This window comes from Xenopus laevis, chromosome 7L (assembly GCF_017654675.1).
Source record: "Xenopus laevis strain J_2021 chromosome 7L, Xenopus_laevis_v10.1, whole genome shotgun sequence".
Taxonomy (NCBI): Eukaryota; Metazoa; Chordata; class Amphibia; order Anura; family Pipidae; genus Xenopus; species Xenopus laevis.
In genome coordinates, this window is record NC_054383.1 from 111,788,778 (window position 1) to 111,813,706 (window position 24,929).

Below are 24,929 nucleotides of genomic sequence, written 5' to 3' on the forward strand. Positions count from 1 at the left end.
ATGCCATGATAGTTGTTGCAATGGAACATTGTGTGGGCAGGTAAAGACACACAAGTGTCGGCTAGGAAGAGTTTAGTCACAAACTATGCTGAGAGACATTCTTTAGCATTCAGCCAGATAGAAATGACACTCACTATACTAGGGTGGGATGAGAGCCCTTTGTACAAAGGCACACAAAGTATTCGCTCTGCTTCTCTCAGCCTGTGTTTGTTTATTTTGGCCCTTTTTTTGCAGGCTGAGAGAAACAAATGCACTCCTTGACCCTGCTCCGTTGATCTGCACTAAAAAGTGCAGCTTCCACTTGTGTGCAGGCAGGGCCGCCATCAGGGGGGGACAGGGGGGACTGTTGTCCCGGGCCCGGATGTTTTGGGGGGTTAAGGGGGGCCTGGCCGTGCTGCACTTACTTGCACTTACTTGCATAAAAAATTGGTTTTTTATAATGTGTGGGGGCCATGGCTAATTGTTTTTTTTTAAATGTGTGGGGCCCTGGCCACCAATGTTTTTTTTTCTTTAACCACCACCTGACCACCAAAACTTGTAGGAGGGGTCTGGGCACCAAAGTTATATTTTTTAACTTGTAGGGGGGCACTTCATGTTTTAATGTGGCCTTCATACTGAGGGAGGGGTGGCGAGGGGGGCCCAGAAATTTTGTTGTGTGGGGCCCCGGGATTTCTGATGGCAGCCCTGCGTGCAGGTACACACAGCGGAGTGAAGGTCAAACACATGAAAGCAGGCATTTTCAGGCTGTTCTCTGCTCCGTTGCATGTGCCTGCACAGAAGTGGAAGCTGTGCAGCTCAACAGAACTGGAGCACGCAGTGGATCTGATTCTCTCAGCCTGCAAAACAATTGACAACGGATCTAATGCTCCATGTACCCTCAGCCTTTAAATGTTCAGCTGAACAGGTTGAGGAATCCCTATGAGCTTGGATAGAGAGCCCTGCAAGTGTTTCGCCAGTTACATAACACACACATGCAAGCACAGATTATGTGCAACCAGGCCCGGATTTGTGGAAAGGCCACCTAGGCCCGGGCCTAGGGCGGCAGGATTTTAGGGGGGCGGCATGCTGCCCAACCACACCCACATTGGTTCAAAAACACTGAGCATGTGCAGAAGATACAATACAATAATTGTATACAATAATAATAAAATACAATAATTTTGTAAATTTCCCATACCCAATCCACATTACTCAGGTCCCGATTATGAAAATTTGAATGAATAAAGGGGGGGCATGGGTGACGAACGGCAATGGGCCTAGGGGCACCCACTATGCAAATCCGGCCCTGTGTGCAACACACCACCAGCATAGACAACAAAGTTCACAAAGCTTTTTGTTTGTGGCTTCTGAAATGTATATCTAGTAAATATGTGACAAACTTAAATGTTTTGTTCATGGTCTTTCCATTGAAGCTGCCAGAAGGGACAGAGAATGCAGTCTAACCTGTGTAACAAACTGGGCTATGTAGCCTGTAACGGAACATATGGACAGGCAGAATTCACCAATAAATATAAGGGTGCTGCATTTGGAATGGGCTGGGAGAATATCGACATGCCAATGATGCAGATTTAAATGGCAGATGTATCAAAAGTCAAGTTACGGTAGGTTTTCCCAGAAAAATCACGTTTTTAAAGGGTAGTTTTCAGTCAAAAACTCTAATTTTCAGGTTAAAAAAATAACTTGAATTTTTCTGGGTTTAAAAAAAAAAACTAGAATTTTTCATGTTTTTATAAAAAAAACAACAAAAACTAGAATTTTTCAAGATTTATTATACCCCCGAAGTTGGAAATAGCTCTAATCTGAGAATGCTCCAGCTATAACCTGTTGAGGTCATGTGGCAGAGGTCCCTTGAACAATTTGAAGATGTTAATAGCCTTCATGATGTTTAGGTTTTGTTTTTTTAGGTGGGTTTCGCTCGGAAACTAGATTAATTAGAGCAGTTTGAGTTTTTCCTGCGGGAAAATCGATTAATTTGACTTTTCAGGTTGTCCTACCCCGAATTCACTGATTCAAGTTTTTTCTTAAATTGGAAAATATTTGAGGTATGAAAAACCTCACAACGCTCTAAAATTATAAATATATAAACCTCATAAAAACATATTCATTCTGATTTTAGTACAAAAACCCTATTGTGTCCCATCCCAGCAGAAGGAATGCAAAATTGATGCGGATCCTCTGGCCCACTAGCCTCCATTTTCTGGTCTGAAGGAGATCATTATAATTATTGTATAATATGACAATAGTACAGATTCACTAGCTATAGTTTGTTGCAAAGCCCATATTACATTCTGCAGGAGTTTATTTGCTAAGGGATGTTCCCTTCTGATGAATACTACGAAGAATGGCTTTGAATCCATACAATTCCTGATCTCCCTAGTTGCTGGGCAGATGCCCATGTAGCTTGATGTAATTTGCATAGTTGTGCTATTGGCCAAGAGGTGTTGTGACCACTTCCTGTCACACTTTGGTATAGTGAGTGAGAAGGGGTGAATCTTCCTCTTGGCTTCTGGTTGCTGATCCAGCTGGATGTTTCCAGGGAGCCTGGGTAAACCAAAGCCACTGTGCTGTCTCTGAGGGACATATTGTAGTCATGTCATGACTATCTACTGGTGCCTCTGTGACATGTCAGTACAAAACCTGTGGATCATTTGTTTATTCTGTTTGACTGCAAGAACCTCCTGGTGCCCATTTCTTTATTGGTTTATGCACAGTAGCTTGTGGGAGTTGTAGTTTCACTACTTTGCACCTTCATTTCTTCCACTTTGCGAAGACCTTTATGTTAGTTTACACACAACTTCTCTTTTTGTTATTGTTGTGTGCTGCATCACCCCACCCTCTAGTCCAGGAAGATGCTGTGACCCTTAACCCCCCTCCCCTCTTAAACTGTTCCCAGTTTACAGTTAGCAGCCATCTTAGGCAGGCCCGGACTGGCAATCTGTGGGTTCTAGCAAATGCCAGAGGGGCTGCTGAAAGTTGCCATAGACAGGCACTATTAATTGGGCTGGTGAGGTGCTGTTTGGGCCTCTGTGTAGCTGAAATGCCAGGGCCTATTTTGAATCTCAGTCCAGACCTGATCTTAGGTATCACTTTCCCATCTCCCGACCTTCTGATGAAGTGGCAGGACGCCACGAAACGCGTTAAGCGGGCAGCCACGGGTTGCTGCTGTAACTGGTTTTTACATGTCTATTGAATAAAATTTCATTTTTTTACATTTTACTGAATTCTCCCGGTGCTTCGCTTTTCTTGTTCCATCTCCCGACCCGCCACTAACCATTCAGATCAAAGTCTTACCAGTCAGATTAGTTAAAGAACAGATGAGCCGATGTTCTGCCCCTGACAGCAATCGTACGATATCTATGTCCAACCAAAGCTAGTGACAGTCCGCACTGAAAATCGTACGATCGGCAATACACGCAGAGATATTATCGGCAGCCGACAGAAATTTTCTAACCTGTCTGATCGACCAAATGACCGATCTCCGCCGGACGAAAAATGTCGGGTCTCTCCACACACGGTTCGAAAATCGTACGAATCGAGGATTCAGATCTTTGCGTCTATGGCCAGCTTTTTACTGCCTAACCAACCCTGGTGATAGAAATATTCTCTGACCTACTGGTCTGATCTGTGTATGGTAGACTCAGTTTTGGGAATAAACTTCAGTGAAATCTGCATGCTCGTGTCAGTCCAGTTGAGTTCAGTTGTCTGTGGAGATCTGCTAGTAACAGTGAGTTGTGTCCTGTAAAGGTCCTGGCCCAGACCTAAGGGAACTACAGACACTCAATGGTCCTCTAACTTGACAGTAAAAGAAAAAGCTGCACTCAAGGAACTACAGGAAGACAGCTCCATAGTCATAAAGAATGCAGACAAGGGTGGAATGGTAGTAGTACTAGATGCTGTAACATATAAGGATGAGGCCTTGAGGCAACTTGAAGATAGAGGAGCCTATCTATTGTTGGAAAGGAACCCTACTGAAATTTTTTTACACAAAATAGTGACATTGGTGGAGCTAGCTTATTCAAAGGAGTTGATTACTGATATAATCAAAGATTATCTCATACCGAGTTCTCCTGTTATACCCACTTTTTATCATTTACCTAAAGTACACAAAAGCCAAAGGCCACCAATTGGTAGGCCAATTGTATCCGGAATAGGCTCATTGAATGAACATCTGTCCAAATGGATAGATGCTCACTTGCAGCCATTGGTGTTACGACTGACGAGCTATGTCAGGGATACCACAGATGTACTTGACAAACTTGAAAAGATCGTGTGGCATGGGGAGTATAGTTGGGCCACACTTGATGTGGCCTCACTCTACTCTTCTATTCCATACGACAAGGGATTGGAGGCCATTAAATTTCATTTGGATAAATACAGTAAATATACAGAAGAGTTGAAAGACTTTCTCCTAAAAGCTATAGGTTTTTTATTGAAACACAACTATTTCCTGTTCAATGGTCAATACTACTTGCAACAGTGTGGGACGGCTATGAGAGCCAAATTTGCGCCCTCCTTCGCCAACCTCTATATGGGGTGGTGGGAAGAAACCTATATGACATCAATTAGTAATCAACATCTAAAATTCTATATTCGTTATATTGACGATTTGCTGTGTATTTGGACAGGAGGAGAACAGAAGTTCAGAGAATTTGTAGCGGATATTAACACCAATGATCTGAATCTAAGATTTACAGACACATTCTCTAAGGAGGAAATAGAATTTTTGGATGTTAAATTGATGACTAAAGCCAATACCATACATACTACAATTTATCGGAAACCATGCAGTGGTAATACTCTGCTTCACGCACAGTCTTGCCATCCAAGGAGTCAAATAGCTGGAATTCCAATAGGACAGTTCCTGCGATTGCGCAGAAACTGCTCTACTCTGGGTGAATTCAAAATCAAGGCAGACGAAATGAGGGACAGATTTAAAGAAAGGGGGTACAACAATAGGTCAATTCAGAGGGCCTATACTAGAGCTGAAACCACTGACAGGGATACTCTTTTGACCCCACAGAATAAAATACACAAGAAAGAATTTGGCCAAAGAATTTCTTTTATTACACGATACAGCAGACAATACAAAAAAATTGTTAAAACAGTAAAAACGTTTTTGCCTATATTATACGCTGATAGTGATTTCTGTAGGGCACTAGATCCGGGAATAGGATGTGTAGCAAGACGTGCCTACACCCTAGGTGACTCATTGTCTCCGAGCCTATTCAAAGAGAAAAACAGCAGCAAACAGGATTTTTTGAGATACAGCAGTTGCTTTAAGTGTGGGCACAATCGTTGTGTCACATGTAAATACTTTCTTGAGAGAGAGTTTCTGGAGAGTTTAATTCAACTGTGACTACAACTACATACAAAATTAAACATTATATCAATTGTTGCAGTAAGGGGATAGTTTACCTTATTACTTGCACTAAGTGTGGTAAGCAATATGTAGGTTGCACTATTAGATCATTGAAAGAACGTATCAGGGAACATATCAATCAAGTGAGTAATACTAAATTAAGCAGCAAAACCAATGTCACTAGGCACTTCCAAGAATGTAATAATAGTAATTTACAGTATTTTTCCATACAAGGAATAGAACAAATTAAGACAGGCATTAGAGGGGGTGACCTTCTGATGAAATTAAAGAAAAGAGAGGTCTATTGGATTTTTCACCTACAAACCAGGTTGCCACTAGGCCTCAATTATATATTTGATGTGACTTGTTATATTTAGGTACTTATACATGACCATTTTTTAATTATATTTTTGTACATGCCCTGTAACATGGATTATCTAACACATAGATCATTGTATCTGAACAAAGCCAGTAGTCCATTGGATGATATATGGCAATTGTAACATATGCTTGTGATTGGTTTTACTAAGGGGAGGGACTACATGTGCTAGTACTTAAGGAACAGAGCAAGAGAGACTAGTTGGATTCTGCCTATGACTAAGTGCTGGGTAAGCATGAAACGCGTTAGGCGTTAGAGGGGATACTATCCATGTCTTTTAACTATTGATGTGAATAAAATATATTTTTTTACCTACTAGCATGCCTTGGAGAAATTATTGAGTTTATGCTTTTACCTCTGTTTGGTCACTAGAGGTCTCCGGCATGCTTACCAGTAATATTTATTGATTTATTGATTCTAATAGTTGTCCTACAGCATTGCTTTGTATTGGATTCTGCCTATGACTAAGTGCTGGGTAAGCATGAAACGCGTTAGGCGTTAGAGGGGATACTATCCATGTCTTTTAACTATTGATGTGAATAAAATATATTTTTTTACCTACTAGCATGCCTTGGAGAAATGATTGAGTTTATGCTTTTACCTCTGTTTGGTCACTAGAGGTCTCCGGCATGCTTACCAGTAATATTTATTGATTTATTGATTCTAATAGTTGTCCTACAGCATTGCTTTGTATTTCTCTTTAAATACAGATAATTGCTTTAATATTATTCTGCTCACAGATTCTGCCTTTCAACAGACTTCCATTGTATCTTTTTCCTCTCTTTTTTTAATCAGCTCTCATAGCTCTTTTGCACATCTGCTTTTTTTACAAGACACCAAAGGGGGTCATAGGTGGCTGGCCCAGGCCATTGTTTGTCATTTGGGGGTCTTGCAAACACAGCAAAAGAAACAGCAGGACTCTATTATTCCTTATTTATATATAGCATTTTCATGGAGAAATAACAGATACTGTATATAGTATGTCAGCATAGGTATTTCCCCTGTACTAAGCACAATTATGGACAAATTCTGCTCACAGCCTGTGCATAAAGACATATTCACATCTTAGTAGTAGTTCATAGCCCACTGAGCACGTGCAGTGCCACTGACACACAAAAAATAACCTAAAAAGAAAACAGAGTGGGGACCATGTGGACAACTCAAGTTCAGTATTTAAAATACATAATTTCTATCATTAGTTTTCCTTTAAGCAAAAATGGCAGGAGCACTGACGGCATTTGGCTGATGATTAAAAAAAACAAAGGCACAAAATATTTAGCATGATTTTATTGGTATTTGCATAACTCTAAATAATATATGCATCCAGTCTGCTTGGTATTATCTTTGTTTCATCTTTGTTTTTCTTGTCTGTAAAAGAAAACAGTTCACGAGTATAAGTACACTGCAGTGCTACACCCATTGCAGCATATCTATTCAAGCAATGTTAGATATTGTATATTACTGTAATACTGTACTAATTCAAGTTATGTTTGGGATCCATGCAGGGCTGGATTAAAGGGGATCTAAACACTGCATTATGGACATACGCTTCAAAAGAATTTTGAAGATTAACAATATAATGTACACACAGACTGACAGCTGCAGGGAAATATAATGTATTGTGACACCTTACCACATACTCACACCCTGGAATAAATGCATTTGATTTCAATAGCTTCGCACAAAAGCAAACATTTGACATAGTAATAGTCCTTTGCTCCCTTTGACTGGAACTTAGTTCTATGGGTTCAAGCATACGGCAGATTCAGGGAGATTTAGTCGCCTGGCAACTAATCACCTCTTCTTCGGGGCGACGATCTCCCCGAACTGCCTTCCCCCTGCTATAATGAGAAAACGCCAGCGCCAATGCACTCGCCGCACTTCGATTTCCGAAGTCGCCCCAAGTTTCCTCATGAGGCAACTTCGGAAATCGAAGATTGTCGTCCCGCAGAAGAGGCGATTAGTAGCCAGGCGACTAAATCTGCCTGATTCTGCCCATGTGCTTGAACCCATAGGGTTCCGTTTTTCTGCGTTCAGCCGCAGGGGAGCGCAGGAATAGACGCATTACATTTTTTACAATGGGGCTGTACTCACACAGGCGCTTGTAGGCGCCGAACGCAGGAAAAATGCAGCATGTTGCGTCTCAACCTGCGTTCGGTGCCTACACGCGCCTGTGTGAGTACAGCCCCATTGGAAAAAATGTAATGCGTCTATTCCTGCGCTCCCCTGCGGCTGAACGCAGAAAAACGGAACGCAGGGGAGCGCAGGTAAAAACGCTCGTCTGTAAGAGCCCTTAATGATGGACCTATATTGGCCTCATTGTTGATTTGCCCCTGCTTATATTTAGTTCACCCTGTAGTTTTGCAGAATCCTTTCGGTGGCTTTACAGCCTACAAGTTCATCAACAGATTTCAAAAGGTTTACAGATAATTTAATTCAATTCTACTAAATAAAAATACCTACTCAATCTTGTCATACTCCTGTAACCCATAGCAACCAATTGTTATAATGTACTAGATCGGTAAAATAAACTGCTGCACAGTCTCTATGAGTTGCTGGGCCCAAGGAAGTATTTGCCTAGCATTATACTATAAAACCCTTACTCTCTTCTAATTTCACTCTTCATGTGTCATTCAGTGGCAGGACTTAATACTAGTATTAATAAAGCAGTAGATCATTTGTAGAGACAACTGTATAACTGCAGACGTACTGATGTTTACTAATGCTTCTTTCCTTTCCCAGGGCCGTGTCCTGGTCTCTTTTTTTCACTTGACTTGTCATTATGGGTAAAGGCGGAATGGTCTGGTTTGGGAGGGTGGCTTATTTCACCACTGTAGGATTCTTCTGTATGATGAGGAACCCCAGTAGGGTCAGCTTTGCCGCGGTGAAGATCTCTCCTGTGCCTTCCGTGCTGTGGATGGAACAATGTATCAGTATTTATCATTTCAAATATAAAATAGTAAACTGATCTTATTTTTACATTTCATGATTTAAGAACCTTATTAGCACCTTGTGTATATAAGGATATTGGAAGTCACTTCATACAGGACAAGGTGATGTCAAATATCCGTATAAACTAGAAAAGAGAAAATCTTATCCTTTATAATACACACATTAACATTTTGAAAGCATAACTGTACAGTTAGAACAGCTGCCCCACAGTGAAGGAATTCTGCTGTTTAAACCATTGTTCTGCCACTGCATTGCTAAGAATGTTGCAGTACAGGTCACTCAGCATTGGCATAGGAAAACACTACATATCCCATAATCCCCTGTGAAGTGTTCAGTCACACCATTAAAATTGTGGGAATTAGAATTTGCACTGAGCCCTAATTGCTGCCATGTCATCAGGCACATACACACTAGATATATCTAGATATTTATATATATATATGTGTGTCATCATTCTAGATAATATATAACAGTAAACTGTACAGCACATGAGAATAATATTATTATAACAAACAGGGGACTTTAGGCAGAAACGAAAAAACAGTATTACAAAGGGAGCTGCAATATATCCTTGCAAATGCCACACTCTATAGTTGAAGACTAATACAGGTATGGGACCTATTATCCAGAATGCTCGGGACCTGGGTTTTTCCGGATAACAAATCTTTATGTAATGTCGATCTTCATACCTTAGATCTACTAGAAAATCATTTAAACATTACATAAACCCAACAGACTGATTTTTGTTTTAATGCAGAGAAAAAGGAAATTATTTTTTAAAAAAAATTTGGATTATTCGGATGTAATTGAATCTAAGGGAGACGGCCTATCCATAATTCGTAGCTTTCTGAATAATGGGTTTCCGGAAAATGGATCCCATACCTGTATATGCAGGACATAAACCCACAATTCACAGGGGAACCTATATCACAAAGTAAGCACTGTTAGTCCCAAAAAGCTGCAAAACTACAATGCTTATTGCTTTGCTCACCTCAGGTTTGTTGTGTGGCTTGTGGGGAATGGCAGAATGGTCTGGTCTGGGAGGGTGGCTTATTTCACCACTGTTGCTGTGGACTCCTGTGTGATGTGGGACTCCAGTAGGGGCGACTTTCCCATGATCCAGGTGCCTCTTGTGCCTGCCATGCTAGAAATGAATCAATTGATTGATCAGCTGACTTAAAACCAATGTACTATTTCAAATATAAACAAGTAAAACGATCCTATTCTCATCTATATCGCTTGTATAATAAAAATTAGCATTAAATACTTTATAAAGGAAAAGATAAGCAGTTGCTGCAACTCAGATGTTCTCTGTTTACAGACAAGGGACAAAGCAATACATTTCCCGTAATGAGCTTTAATGTAATAAATCCTGGGCTAGCCCTTTCCTGGTGACCAAGTGTTAGGGCTCTTATTGATGAGCGGTTGAAGCTGCGCTCCCCTGCGTTCCGTTTTTCTGTGTTCAGCCGCAGGGGAGCACAGGAATAGACGAATTTTTTCCAATGGGGCTGTACTCACACAGGCGCGTGTAGGCACCGAACGCAGGAAAAATGCAGCATGTTGCGCCTCAACCTGCGTTCGGCGCCTACACACGCCTGTGTGAGTACAGTCCCATTGAAAATAACTTAATGCGTCTATTCCTGCGCTCCCCTGCGGCTGAACACAGAAAAATGTCAGTGCTTGAGAACTGATAACCCACAGCCACCAATCAGATGTGTTATTTCCAACAGGTGAATGGTACCTGCTGATTAGTTGCTAATGGGTACAGGACTTAAGTGCAAACACTTGGACCAATATATAGTGAATAAAGTACCCCCTCTTGTAAAATATAAGGATATTATAAGTTAATGAGGAGTTTCATGACCATATAAAAACACGAGGCCGAAGGCCGAGTGTTTTTATACAGGTCATGGAACTCCGAGGTAACTTCTTATATCCTCATATTTTGCAACTGGGGGTACTTTATTTATTATAATACACAAGTTTTAGTGAGTCATGTGACAGAAATGACATCAGAACTCACCGTTTATAACTGATGACATCAGAACTCACCGTTTATAAGGATATAATTTACAAGATATTCATGGCTTTTGTGTATTATATGCTAACTGCTGACTGGTTGCCATGAGCTGCTAGACCATACTGCAACCTTTGGTGCTTTTATTAGATAAACTGAATTGTATGATGGTGTCTAATATTCACCTAACCTCCTGCACTAACCCATTGCAAGAATTACTGTTGTTATTTTAGGTCTGGGGTCACAATGACGACATCCCTCCAGATGTCCCCTAGCTTGTGTGTCATCAGGTGTTCCAGTTAGGGAGCACCAATTGGCCATAGATTTTAAGCTGCATTGTGTATAATTTGCACCCTAATTGTTTTAGCATTTCAAATCATTACTTGCGTCTATTCCTGCGCTCCCCTGCGGCTGAACGCCAACAAACGGAACGCAGGGGAGCGCAGGTCGGAACGGCCGTGTGTAAGAGCCCTAAGGCTACAAATTTATTGTGATTGCTACTTTCATTACGCCTCTTTCTATTCAGGCCCTCTTTTATTCATTATCAAATCATTGCATGGTTGCTCGGATAATTTGGACCCTGGCAACCAGATTGCAAACTAGAGAGCTGCTAAATAAAAAGCTGAATAACTCAAAAAACTGAAATAATAATATATGAAAACCAATTGCAAATTGTCTCAGAATATCACTCTCTACATGATACTGTAAATTAATTTAAAGGTGATCAACCCTTTTAATCTTAGTTTTATTCCTGCAACAAATTTTAAAAAAAAGACTACAAATCCCATAATGCTCTCTAAGATCCTTGTGTAAATGCAACTGTACAATTACTATGGGTGCTGAAATGTTATCATTCAAAATGAGACACTCCTTAAACTTTTATCAATGTTATCAGTAAAAATGATGAGTGGATAAAGTGGGAAACATGATGTACGGAGGCTTTAGATCACTGTCAGCCTGAAACCTCCAGATCTTGATACACTACAATGCCCAGCTGACCACCAACTTTGCACTAGTCATAAATGGTCAAATCAAATCAAATTCTAAATTGCTTTTCTCACCTCATTGGGTGGATTTCTTGGAGATAAGGGTGCTCCAGTCCTGATCTCCTCGGGGTGTCCCAATGGGTTCTTCAGGTCATGGCTGACAGGTGGAGGAAGGCCGGTGCCTTTAGGTGGAGGAAGGCCGGTGCCTTTAGGTGGAGGAAGGCCGGTGCCTTTAGGTGGAGGAGGAGGAGGCCTAAAGACCGCAGAACCATCTACTTGATTGTAAGAAAAGATTAAATGAAAATAAATTACAGATATCAGTTCAACAATAAAATTAGTTTTGGTTACCTTTTACACTTTGATACTTTAACTGTGATTTATCTAATATAGAATTGTAATTATCATTTCCATTATATACCAAACCTTAGAAATCCACAGAGCACAATGACAATATAGGATGACCAGCCACACACACACACAGTTTAATATATGATCTTTAAAAATAAAAATAGCTTAATCCTATAACCCTATAAAAAAAATTAACATTTATATACTGACAATTCCTTATAGGAAAGTGTCAGTAACAACTTAGTTAGTAGTACAAAGTTTAAAAATCAGCTCTTTACTGTACAGCCTTTTAGTACAGGTATAGGACTTGTTATCCAGCATGCTCAGGACCTGGGTTTTTCCGGATAACGGATCTTTCCTTAATTTGGATCTTCATACCTTAAGTCTACTAGAAAATCATGTAAACATTAAATAAACCCAATAGGCTGGTTTTGCTTTCAATAAGGATTCATTATTTCTTAGTTTGGATCAAGTATAAGGTACTGTTTTATTACTACAGAGAAAAATTACAAATTTCAATTGTCTATGGGAAATGGTCTTTTAGAGCTTTCTGGATAACAAGTTTCTGGATAACGGGTTTCTGGATAATGGATCCCACACCTGTACTTTAAAAAAAAAAAAGTAAGAATCCCTTTTGGAATAATACATAAATGCATGAGCAGATCAATGCTTACCCCTAAAAAACCTTGCAGTATGCCCCTTTATAGGATAGATGCTCACCTGGCTTCCCTGGAGGGTGGCTCCAGCCCTGGGCCACTAGGGCAAGCAGCAGAACGTAGCAGAGCATAGCTGGAAATCCCTTCTTTTACTCTTCAAATGAGAGGAGCGGGTTTGCTTTGTATGAAGAGGCAGCCACAGGTGACTTTTAAAGCTCTTCATTGTCTACGCCCCGTGTAGAAATGATTTTAGCAGCCAATCAGGGGTTAGCATGATTAAGCAAAAATGTGACTGCAAAAGGAAAAAAGGGTGATAGAGTTACAGGTGTGGCGCCTCATCACTAAACAAACTTATGGTGTAAACTCTTTGACCAGACACATTATTTAGAGATTATTAGTGATGCCTTTTTCTGTGTTGCCCCAGCAATTCCACCTCCTGTGCCACAGATAAATAACAGCAACGACCTCCTAGAACATAACATACAAACATGTTCCTGGGACTGCAAGATCTGGACAATTCCCAGCTTGCAGGAATATATAGGCACAGAAATCGTACATTTGTTTGCCTGAACCATATAACAAATAACAATAAACATTTTCTAAAACTTGCTTTCATGAGTACTGTCATTTTGTGTTTATACCTTTATCAAGATTAGGGTTGGGGTTGACCTCAAAGTGGGTAGAGTTGGTTAATAGGGGTACACTTGATACATATTTCTGTAGGTCATCCATGGTGTCCAGACTTTATCAAAGTATTTTTGAGAGGCTGTTTTCAGGCTGGTCATCTTTTCCAGGACTAACATGTTGTCCATTTTGGTTTTTACCATTTGGAAGTCCAGGATTTTCAGGAAGATGCTATGACCTGTTTTGAGGCCGAAAAAAATGTGTTATCAGTTTCCTGAGGTGTTTGTTGCCTCCTGGAGTTCTCTTATGTATTAATGCTTCCGAAGGGTTTTTCCAAAGCGTTAGCCCTGTAACATTTGTTATCAATGTGTATACACGGATCCAGAATTGGACAGCTTTGGAGCATTCCCACCATATATGTATGAAGCTGCCTTGTTGGCCGCAATTTCTGAAACATAATGGAGAGTTTGTGGAAATCAGATTAATTTTTAATTATCATTAATTGCTATTAAGCAAAGTACCCTACAGGTTTACTGTTTACCAAACTATGTCAACAAACACCCAGACGTCAGATCCATAGTCATGTAAAATAAATTTAACAAAACACAACGCCTGGTTGACAAAGACCAAATCCTAGGACCTCAATTCCATATTTATATATGAATAATACACACCATGAATATCCTGTAAATTATATCCATGTAAGGGGGTATCGGGTGTGGATTGCGGTGGGTGACGTCACAAGCGTACCAACCAACGGTACCTAGGGCAGCACCAAACCAGAATACAGCCCTGGTCATGGAACTCCTTGGTGCCTTATAATAACCATATGTATTACAAAGGGGGTTCATTATTCCACATAAAACATCCAACACAGAGGATGTGGGTGGGATTCTCCTGTAAAATGTGGAGGAGATCTGGCAGTAAAATGGAAACAGAGCTGCCCACTCTGTGAACACCTGAAGGTGAAGAGACCAAGGAACCATCTTCAACAGTAACATTAGTTCTTCTTGCTACAATCTCTGGTACCTGCTCTATTATGTTTATTGGTTAGGGAAGGGGTTTATGGATCGCTTTGACGTTTAACTTATAAAAATGTTACGGCATATGAAAACATTGCTGCTGGATCAGCCATTCAGTTTTATCTTAAGTGCAAATAAGCAAAATAACTGTCTGACCCTGTTTCCCTAACTATGACTCAAGCAGAAATAACCCAAAGAAGAGGTATGCAGTTTATAGGTGTCACATGAATTAGTAGGGTTTAGGAGGTAGGTATGTATGGCATTGTCGATACCTAAATATACTGTATACATGATGCTAAATACAGCACAGCATTTACACTCCCCACACATACCTAACACAGCAGGTTTGTAACTGGCGATGTCACATGCTATTACACAATCAAAAGGACAAAATTGAGTCATTCCCAGGTACTATGGAAAGAGAAACCTTTGAGCATGATCAGTGCTGCCACCAGGGGGATACAGGCAGGAGTCATGTCAGGAGCCCTGATCAAATCAGGGGGCATGGACTGCTTCAAGATGGAAGACTGGCACGTGTATCCATACTGCAGGGTGGCCATACACTGACAGATTAAAGCTGCTGATATTGGTCCTTTTGACCGCTTTGGCAGCTTATCTGCCTATGTGTGGGATCTTCCAACGGGTCTGCCTGATCGATATCTGGCCAAAAATCAACCAGTTATCCATAGGATAGGATTTCCTGTTATTAAGGACCGCATTGGCTAGTTGCTGTGGTCCTACAACCCATCATCGCCCATTGCCATGGTTATGATCAGATCATTTGGCCCTAGCGCCGAACGATTGGATTAACCTGATATCACCCTGCCGTTGGTGGGCATATCAGGGAAAAGATCCGATCTTACAGTGTATGGCCACCTTTAGATTCACCAGATCAAATTCAGATCTTTATGTATGTGTAAGGTCACCTGTGGTTTGAATTTCTCATGATTATGGTACTTTATGTGTTTGCTTATTTAATTCCTGTTAAGTGCAGTCCAACATTTCCTATTACTCCTGAGATTTTCCTCAATGATAAACTAAATATATATGTTGTTTTATTCTTTCAGATTTTCCACAAAGGGTGTACCCTTTAGTGTTCCTTTGCCCATGGAAGGGACATTAGACTGTAATTTCCACTATGGGTCATTCTCTGTAAACATATGCTAATAATAGCTCAATTGATTTTTGAAAAACTGGTTCTCAACACCTGCTGGTAAAAATCTGGAATAAATTCAAATTGCAGTGGTGTATTTCTAAAAAAAAAAACATTTCAGTTGCTAAATGGGAATCAAAAATGTATTCTTGTGAATTCTCTTTATATTGACTCACAAATGGAAACTAGATCCCCACTTCCTTGGTTGTGCTACTTCTTTTGCAAGATTGTAACATGGGGTTACAATAATGGATCTCACCTTTTTGAACATTGGTTGAGAAGATGTATATATCTTTAGGGTAACGGGTTGTTTATCTTTGCTCTAGGACCTAATTTCTCAAGCAGTGCTGCATGTACACGGCGGAGTATAGATGATGGTGGCATGGGGTGACTGCATAACTGTTCAGTTTAGAAAATAGACCTATTCCTAGCAGTTCTATATACAGGTTTTATATTTTAATAATAACAATAATTGCGGGGTCTTTTTAGTTTTAAAAGAGGCTTAAGAACATTTTTTTCCTACGCAGTATTTCACAGAATATGAGGACAGACTTATTTGGAAGGCTCACTGACAAATCAGTTATATGCCTTACTCTGGATACCTGGAATACATTTATATAAACACAACAAACCAAGTCCGGACTGGGATTCACAGTAGGCCCTGGCATTCCAAGTACACAGAGGCCCAAGCAGCCCAATAAATAGTGACTGTCTATGGCAACTTACAGTAGCCCCTCTGGCATTTGCCAGAACCCACAGATTGCCAGTCCGGACCTGCAAAAATTGTAAAACATATACAAACAATTGGCCAGGGTACCAAAAACAAACCATATATAGAAGTATGCATAAAAACCGCACTCACAGGCCCTATTTAAAAAATCCAAAATATTGTATACAGTTTGTAAAAAAAAAGTACATGTTTGCAGTCAACCTATGCCTAAAGCTGGCCATACACGAGCTGATAAAAGCTGCCGACAGACCGAATCAGCAGCTTATGTGGGGCCTTACAACGGGCTTCCACGATAGATATCTGGCCAAAGGCCGAAAGAACGGATCAGCCACCTCAATGTGGGCATATTAGGGAGAGATCTATGGGGTGCCGTTTGTCCCAAATACATTCTGTATACAAAACTATCCCTAATACACAGAATGAATGTCTCTCATGTTATATAAGTATTTGTGACCATACACAGAGAAAAATAATATACAAAAGACTTATTTCTATTAAAGAATGAAAACAAAATCTGGTTAGTGCACAAAAGGATGTCATTATATCACAAACTCCATTCTGTACAGTTTAACAAGCAATCTGTCTCACAAATATATAACCTCCATGTAACGGACACACTTATGTGCAGAGTTACTTACAGAATGAATTATGTAAAAACAAAGTTGGACATAATATATAATAGTGTAACTAACTAGTGCTTGTCAAGCTAGATTTGACTGACAAAATAGATATCTGTGACACAAAGCAAGATTTTATAGTACAGGATTCATTCTTTCCACAAAATGACAGTTCTGTTTCACAAAACAGATAAAATAACCATTCTGTGAAGCAACACTGTCAGTCACATTCCTGAACCAATAAGAACAAAGCTTATTGCCATATACAAACAAGATGAGAAGTGGCCAGCTCTGCTCCACATGGCTAAGGCAAAGTATCTGACCTGCTATAGAGGGCGCCTTCTAATGTTCCCTGTGCTGCATAGTAATAAACATGAACAAACCTTTCCTAAAAGAGCTGCTGTTAAACACTACAGGTTCATAAATGGAAGTTTTTACAAATGGCTGAGAAATATAATGCTGCACTTATAATGATTGTAGAGAAAGAAAAGTATGCAAAACATAAATATGATCATTTTAGGCGATATGGCTATTCTTATTGTAGTAACCTGCTTGTGTGGCCATTTTGGTTAAGGGCATTCCTGCTGTTTTGCCATTATCTTATGACTCACTCCTGTTCCTCTTCCTGTCTAAGCTGAGAGCAATAATGGGACAGGCCACACCCACCTGCCATCTTCTATTAAATGTACCAGAAGTTACTGTGCTTGTCTGGCTGCTTTGCCTGACTCTCAGAGTCAGTTATAAGTTTTGTATATGATAGTTAGACTCCAATGTCTCCTCCTAGCTGTAATCTTGCACCAATTAGCTTGTAGTAGTCTCTTAATAATGTGCTTAGCTATAGTTCAACTACTACATAATAGCTTTAGCCAGAGACTTGGGACTGATCATGTGCACACATACCTCCCAACTGTCCCTTTTTCAGAGGGACAGTCCCTCTTTTAACAGCTCAGCCTGCAGTCCCTCATTTGTACTGGAAAGTCCCTCTTTTCTCTGCACTGAACAGCCAGAAAAAGAAACAAAGTTTCTAACTAAATTGGCTTTTGGCAGAGAGGCCAGTACAGCTAACAGGTGCAACTAAGATGCTTTATAACAATTTTGAGATAAGAAAATAAGTAAATTTAACAGTTTAGATAAGGAGAAATATTTTCAGATTTTTATAACCTGCCAAACTTTGTAAAATGAACATGGTAATTAGGGGGTGCGGCCACAAAATGGGTGTGGTCAAAAAAAATGCTGCACTACATGCAAAAAAATTTTTTGTCTCTCTTTTTATTTCCAAAATGTTGGTAGGTATGTCAACTACTACATAATAGCTTTAGCCAGAGACTTGGGACTGATCATGTACACAGTGCATACCTCCCAACTGTCCCTTTTTTGGAGGGACAGTCCCTCTTTTAACAGCTCTGCCTGCAGTCCCTCATTTGTACTGGAAAGTCCCTCTTTTCTCTGCACTGAACAGCCAGAAAAAGAAACAAAATTTCTAACTTTAAAAAAAAAAAATTTATATATATACATAACAGCGATTATGGGCAGGACACACAAGCAGAATCGCGAGGAGTTAGAGGGGATTAAAGAGAAAATAAAAATGATCTCCAAAAGCCCCCAACCCAGCCAGACAGAAATAGCACCGCTCTTTAGTCGGAAAACAAAAGGTCAAGCAGACCCTTAAAGCTGGTACCGACCCGCAGTAACCGGGAAGAACGTACGGCAGGAGCGACTGGAGTCACGAGAGTCCAAGGGGACTCAGAAAGCGAAGGTGAGGGGGACAGTGGAGATATATATGCGAAAATTGCCAATTTACCGACTAAAACCGAGATTAGAGAAATGCTACTTGAAGTGACAATCCCGATTAGGGAAGATATAAAAGGAATTAAACATGATATAGCTGATCTAGCTGAAAGGACGGACGACCTGGAGGATAAAGTAAGAGAACTACAGGCCAATCAAAAGTCTATATATGCAAAAATACAAGAACAGGGAAAAAAGATGGCAGACATCTCGAGGAATATGGAGGACCAGGAAAACAGAAACAGGAGGAAAAATATAAGAATCAGAGGGGTTCCAGAGTCAATACAGAATGAAGATATAAAGACCTTTTTGCAACAGATCTTCAATAATATACTGAATAAGGACAAAGATAAAGTGACAGAAATACAGATAGAAAGAGCACACAGAATTCAAAAACCTAACAGGGTACCCCAAGACGAGCCTAGAGATATATTATGTTGTCTGTTGAGCTACGCTATTAAAGAAGAAATATTGAGGAAAGCCAAAGAAGTGGACAATATTATATATGAAGATAACACTATTATATTCTACCAAGATTTGGCAAAGTCGACATTATGGAAAAGAAAGGCACTGAAACCTGTTACAGATATATTGAGGGAGAGAAAGATCCTCTATAGATGGGGGTTTCCCTTCTCACTGAGAGTACAAAAAGAAGGGACTTGGGCAATATTCCGCACCCCATTGGACTTGGACAATTTTCTCAAAAAATTGGGACTACCAGAGATTAAATTAACGGATTGGCCGGAAGAGAACTACCAATATTGGGGTCTGAATTGGAGCGACCAGAAGGATTGGACAAAGATTACAGAGTCAAGAAAAGTTTCACCTTTAAAGGCTAATTAAAGGATAGAATTGAGCAGGAAATTAAATGGCCAAACTTTTGGTTTTCCTCTTTTGTTTACTTCCTTATATTTATTCTCCTAAGGGCCTATCCCTTCCTATTTTTTTTTTTTTTTTTTTTTTTTTTTTTTTTTTTTAGGTCCCTGACTATTTTTGGCCCGGACCCCCCCTCCTTCCTCATTCCCTTTTTTTTTTTTTTTTTTTTTTTTTTCTTCCCGCTTTCCACCCTCTCCCCTCTTCTATAATCTGAGGACATATTGAGAAGACCAAGAAACAAGCAAGAGCAAGGAACTTAAAAAGTATCCAAGGAGGATGAAGACGGGTATCGTATGAACGTATGAAATACGAGACATTATGCACTTCTTTAGAATAATGACATTGTTTTTGCAAGTTTGTGGGGGGACGGGGAGAGCGGGGGGAGAAAGGGAAAGAGGAGGGGGGAGGCAGGGGCTCGCGGGAGGGGGTGGGAGAGGGCACAAGAGGTTGAGTCATCACGCCATCTCATGTTGTTCGGGTGGCCAAAACCATCCAAAATAGTGGTAACACCACGAGAGCCGCAAGGTTGAACGGTCAGTCATGGGGAGAGTTACCCAGGATGATGACGCGGCGTAAATATTGTTGTTATGTGTGGAGGTCAGAGGTTGAGGTGTTGTATATGTTTGTTTTTCTTCTGTTTTATTATGCTGTTTTTTTTCCCCTTTCTTTTTTTTATTTTTTCGGGTAAACCACAAAGTATATAAGATATTAAACAACCAAGGTATATCAATCTGTGTAGATAATCAGAGGGATAAGGCCATAACAGGGTTAATTCTAGATATAGTCTATGACTGAAGTGGCCAATATGCAATGTAAAATTCTATCTCTAAATGTTAACGGGATTAATGAACCAATTAAAAGAGCTAAGGTTTTCTTTGAATGTAAGAAATATAAGGCTAAAATAGTCATGCTGCAGGAAACCCACTTCAAACAGAATCATACGCCACAGTTAAAGTTAAAAAATTTCCCACACATATATATGAGTAACAACCCGGGGAAGAAAGCAACTGGTGTAATGACATTAATTCATAAAGACCTACCATTCCAATTAATAGACTATAAAGTAGATACGGAGGGAAGGTTTGTTTTAGTTAAGGGCAAATTAGCAAATCAGAAATGTACGATTGCAAATATATATGCCCCAAACAGTAAACAAATACAATTCGTACTGAATGTTTTACGAGAGCTTGAAAATTTTGGGGAAGGACTAATTATACTGGGGGGCGACTTTAATATAATGCTAAATCCCTTGTCCGATTCTTCGTCGGGAAAAACCAACATCTCATATAAAAATTTGAAAAAGGTAAAAAAAGCATTAGCTGATTTATATTTAGTAGATATATGGAGGATTATTAACCCGGAAAAAAAGGACTACACACATTTCTCAAAAAAATACCAAGTTTATTCCAGAATTGATTATATAATGGCTTCACAACAATGGGCTCATTTGTTCACAAAATCAGAAATAGCAATATCTACACTATCAGATCATTCTCCAATAATAGCAAATTATAGGATACCAGAGATAGCAAAGATTGAATTTAACTGGAGACTAAATGAATATTTACTACACAAAGAGGAAAATAGAGTTATAATACACACATGGATAAACCAAATTGTAGAAAATAATAATACGGAAGATACCACCCCGGCGACTTTATGGGAAACTCTTAAATGTGTATTGAGGGGTCACCTGATATCATTGGGAGCAAATCTGAAAAAAAAAGGGAAGAAGAGATTAGAAGTGTAATAAAAGAAATAACCCAACTGGAACAAGCCCATAAAGAGTCTCTAGCAATTAAAACATTTAAAATCTTAGAGGAAAAAAGAGCACAGTTGAAGTCATTAACAAATCAGAAAGTGAAAAAGGCTTACTTGAGAACAAAACAAAACATGTACGAATTTGGAGATAAATGCAATAAATATTTTGCAAGAATCTTAAAAACATCACAATCTCAAAACAATATTACAGCCATTAAAAATGCTAAAAACATAATCCACTATGATACTAAGGGAATAGTAACAGCATTTGAGGAATATTATCAATCATATAAAATACAAAACAATAAAGCTCCACTAAAAAATTTGGAAACAATAGAAAGATTTATCAAAGAAGCTAATTTAAAATCCCTATCGCATGAACAAGCTATAGATTTAGAATTACCATTCTCCTATAAAGAAATAGAAGAAGGTATAGATAGCCTACCAAATGGGAAAAGTCCAGGACCAGATGGCTATATAGCTTCCTTCTACAAAACATTCAAGGAAGATATATCACCTCTGCTATATAAATACTTTAACTCAATATCAGATAAGAATAAATTTCATTCACAGGCTCAAGAAGCATTAATAACTATAATACCCAAACAGGATAAAGACCCGCAGCTATGTACAAGCTACAGGCCTATATCCTTAATTAATATCGATATGAAATTATATGCTCAAATATTAGGAAAGAGAATGAAACAATACTTACCCTCCCTGATACATCCAGATCAAGCAGGTTTTGTACCTAAAAGGGAAGCAAAAGACAACATAACAAAAACAATCTCGGCAATCTACTACGCAAAAAAAACACATACCCCATTATGCTTGCTAACGACAGATGCAGAAAAAGCGTTTGATAGAATTTCTTGGGTATTTCTAGAAAAAACCTTGATAAATTTAGGATTTCGGGATCAATTTAGAAATAGAATAATGGCATTATATGATAAACCATCGGCTAAAATAAAAGTTAATGGCATCCTCTCACAGAGGGTTCAGATATATAATGGTACACGTCAGGGTTGCCCTTTATCACCTCTTTTGTTTCTCCTAGTGATGGAGGTTCTACTAGCACACATTCGAAATAACAGAGATATTTCGGGTCTCCAGATTAAGAGGCAAGAATATAAGAGTGCAGCATTCGCAGATGATCTGATGATGTATATAACAAAACCATTAGTAACAATACCAAACGTGATCAACTTGTTTGGACGATTTGGAGAAGCTTCGAACTTTAGAATTAATTATTCAAAATCAGAGATCCTTAATATCAATATTGCAAAGGATAAAGTTACTCAATTGAAAAGTAACTTTCCTTTTAAATGGTCGGATTATAATATTAAATATTTAGGGGTCAATCTAAGTGCGGACCACGAAAGATATTATCAGGATAACTATGGTATACTCCTAACTATGTTACAAAAGACTATTGACAAGTGGAAAAATATTACGATCTCGTGGTTTGGGAGAATCCAAGCCATCAAAATGATAGTGCTGCCTAAAGCATTATACCTTTTCCAAACTCTACCAATTGATTTACCTCGAAGCTTCTTCAAATCATTGAGAGCAATGATTAATAATTTTATATGGGGGGGGAAGAATGTGCGAATAAGTTATAAGATACTGGCAGAAACAAAGGAGGAAGGAGGGAGGGGACTACCAGATCCTTACCTATACGCCCTGTCTGTGCATTTAGTAAGAATATGGAATTGGACTACAAGAAAAGGGAAAAAAGATTGGTGTGAGATGGAACAGGCATGGTCCAAATACCCGTTAGAAAACTTACTGTGGGATGATAAGTGGGCAACAAATGACGAACTGTCTCAGCACCTCCTAATTAAGGCGACTCTGAAAACATGGCATAGTAACAAAATCGCACTTCAGCTAACGAACACCCCTTATGTATTACAACCATTATGTCGTAACCCAAATTTCCCACCAGGGGTGGAAAAGGGAGCATTCTCAAGATGGGAGAAATATGAGGAGAGACCAACTAGAATACAAGACCTAGTTAAAGGGAAAAAGTTGGTTCCATTGGAAGAGATACAAAGGAGGTGGGGGAAACACCCCAGGGATTTATGGGGATATTACCAACTACATTATTTTATACAAATAAATAAAGATAAGGAGTGGGACAGAACCCTAACACAGTGGGAAAAAATAATACAGGAAGACCAGGAACTAGATAAACCCCTATCAAAAATGTACACGACGATATTAAATAGAGAGAGTAATAAAAGTTATACATTTTGTAAATCCTGGGAGAGAGAACTGGGCATGACTATATCAGAGTGGACGTGGAAAAAAATATTTAAATATGGGGATAAGATGACAAAGAGCATGAAAATAAGAGAAGCAATATATAAAATGATAACTAGGTGGCACTATACACCGGATAAGCTCAATAAAATGAACCCACAGATATCAAATTTATGCTGGAGATGTAATGGGATAGAGGCTTCACACACTCATATTTGGGTGTCATGCCCAGTTCTCAAAAACTTCTGGACTCAGGTCCTAGAAAATATAAATAAAATAACTACTTTAAAAATTAAGTTAGAGGATTATGCGGTTATACTGCTAAATGTCCATTTAGAACATTCGAAAATGGTAGAGGATATTCTCACTTTCCATTTGGTACAAGCAGCAAAGTCCATTATACCAAAGAAATGGAAGACAAAAGAAGCCCCCACAGTAAATGAATGGATAAGAGCGGTGGAGGTTGTAAGAGAAATGGAGGAATTAACTTCTATATATCATAATGAGAGCAAGTTATTTTGGAAGATCTGGTCCCCATGGATCGAATATAAAGATAAGTTAAACAAATAACACTAAGGGTTGTAATTTAAGGGTTAAGAGATAAACAATATATGTAAAGATGTACCTTAAAGTGTAAGCGAAATTTGTGTGGCCAAACCCGATTATTTTCCCCATTTTGTTCTTTTATTTACCCTCTTTTTTTCTGTACCCTTTTGATTTGAAAAAATTTCAAAATAAAGAATTATAAAAAAAAAAAATTTCTAACTTACAAGAAGTCATCTGTAGTATGGGTACTTCAATGTGGTAAACAAATTACTTACCACGTTTCGGCCCAGGTGCACTGCCCTGAGCCCTCAGCATAGGGGGCGGACAAACCGAAATGTAAAAAGGAGCAGGCACTCAATGAACGCAGACTTCCAGCAGGCACCAATTCAAAGTGTAAAGATCTTTATTGTGTCCAAAATTTCTAACTTAATTGGCTTTTGGCAGAGAGGCCAGTACAGCTAACAGGTGCAACTAAAATACTTTGTAACAATTTTGAGATAAGAAAAAGTAATTTTAACAGTTTAGATAAGGAGAAATATTTTCAAACTTTTATAACCTGCCAAACTTTGTAAAATGAACATGGCAATTACAGGGTGTGGCCACAAAAATGGGTGTGGTCAAAAAAAATTGCCGCGCTACATGACAAAAAAAGTACTCAGGAGTGGCTGCTCATTTAACCTACACATCATACTATACACAATGTGTGTGCACATGATCAGTCCCAAGTCTCTGGCTAAAGCTATTATGTAGTAGTTGAACTATAGCTAAGCACATTATTAAGAGACTACTACAAGCTAATTGGTGCAAGATTACAGCTAGGAGGAGACATTGGAGTCTAAATATCATATACAAA

The 24,929-nt window shown here is 39.2% G+C and overlaps 1 protein-coding gene across 2 annotated transcripts; it reads right to left on the reverse strand.

Moving 5' to 3' along the window:
• Positions 1–8,448: 8,448 nt before the first annotated feature.
• Positions 8,449–12,914, reverse strand: LOC108696694 (protein XA-1-like). Of its 2 annotated transcripts, none has more exons than XM_018226280.2 (4): positions 12,762–12,914; positions 11,769–11,968; positions 9,682–9,834; positions 8,449–8,649 (listed from the first exon to the last, which is right to left on the reverse strand). In XM_018226280.2, exons 1-4 carry the CDS (start codon positions 12,826–12,828, stop codon positions 8,458–8,460), a joined length of 612 nt encoding a protein of 203 aa, XP_018081769.1. In that variant the 5' UTR covers positions 12,829–12,914; the 3' UTR covers positions 8,449–8,457. The 2 variants fall into 2 exon arrangements, with proteins under 2 accessions (XP_018081769.1, XP_018081770.1); XM_018226281.2 differs by having other exon boundaries at positions 11,769–11,965; positions 12,762–12,894.
• Positions 12,915–24,929: the final 12,015 nt, after the last annotated feature.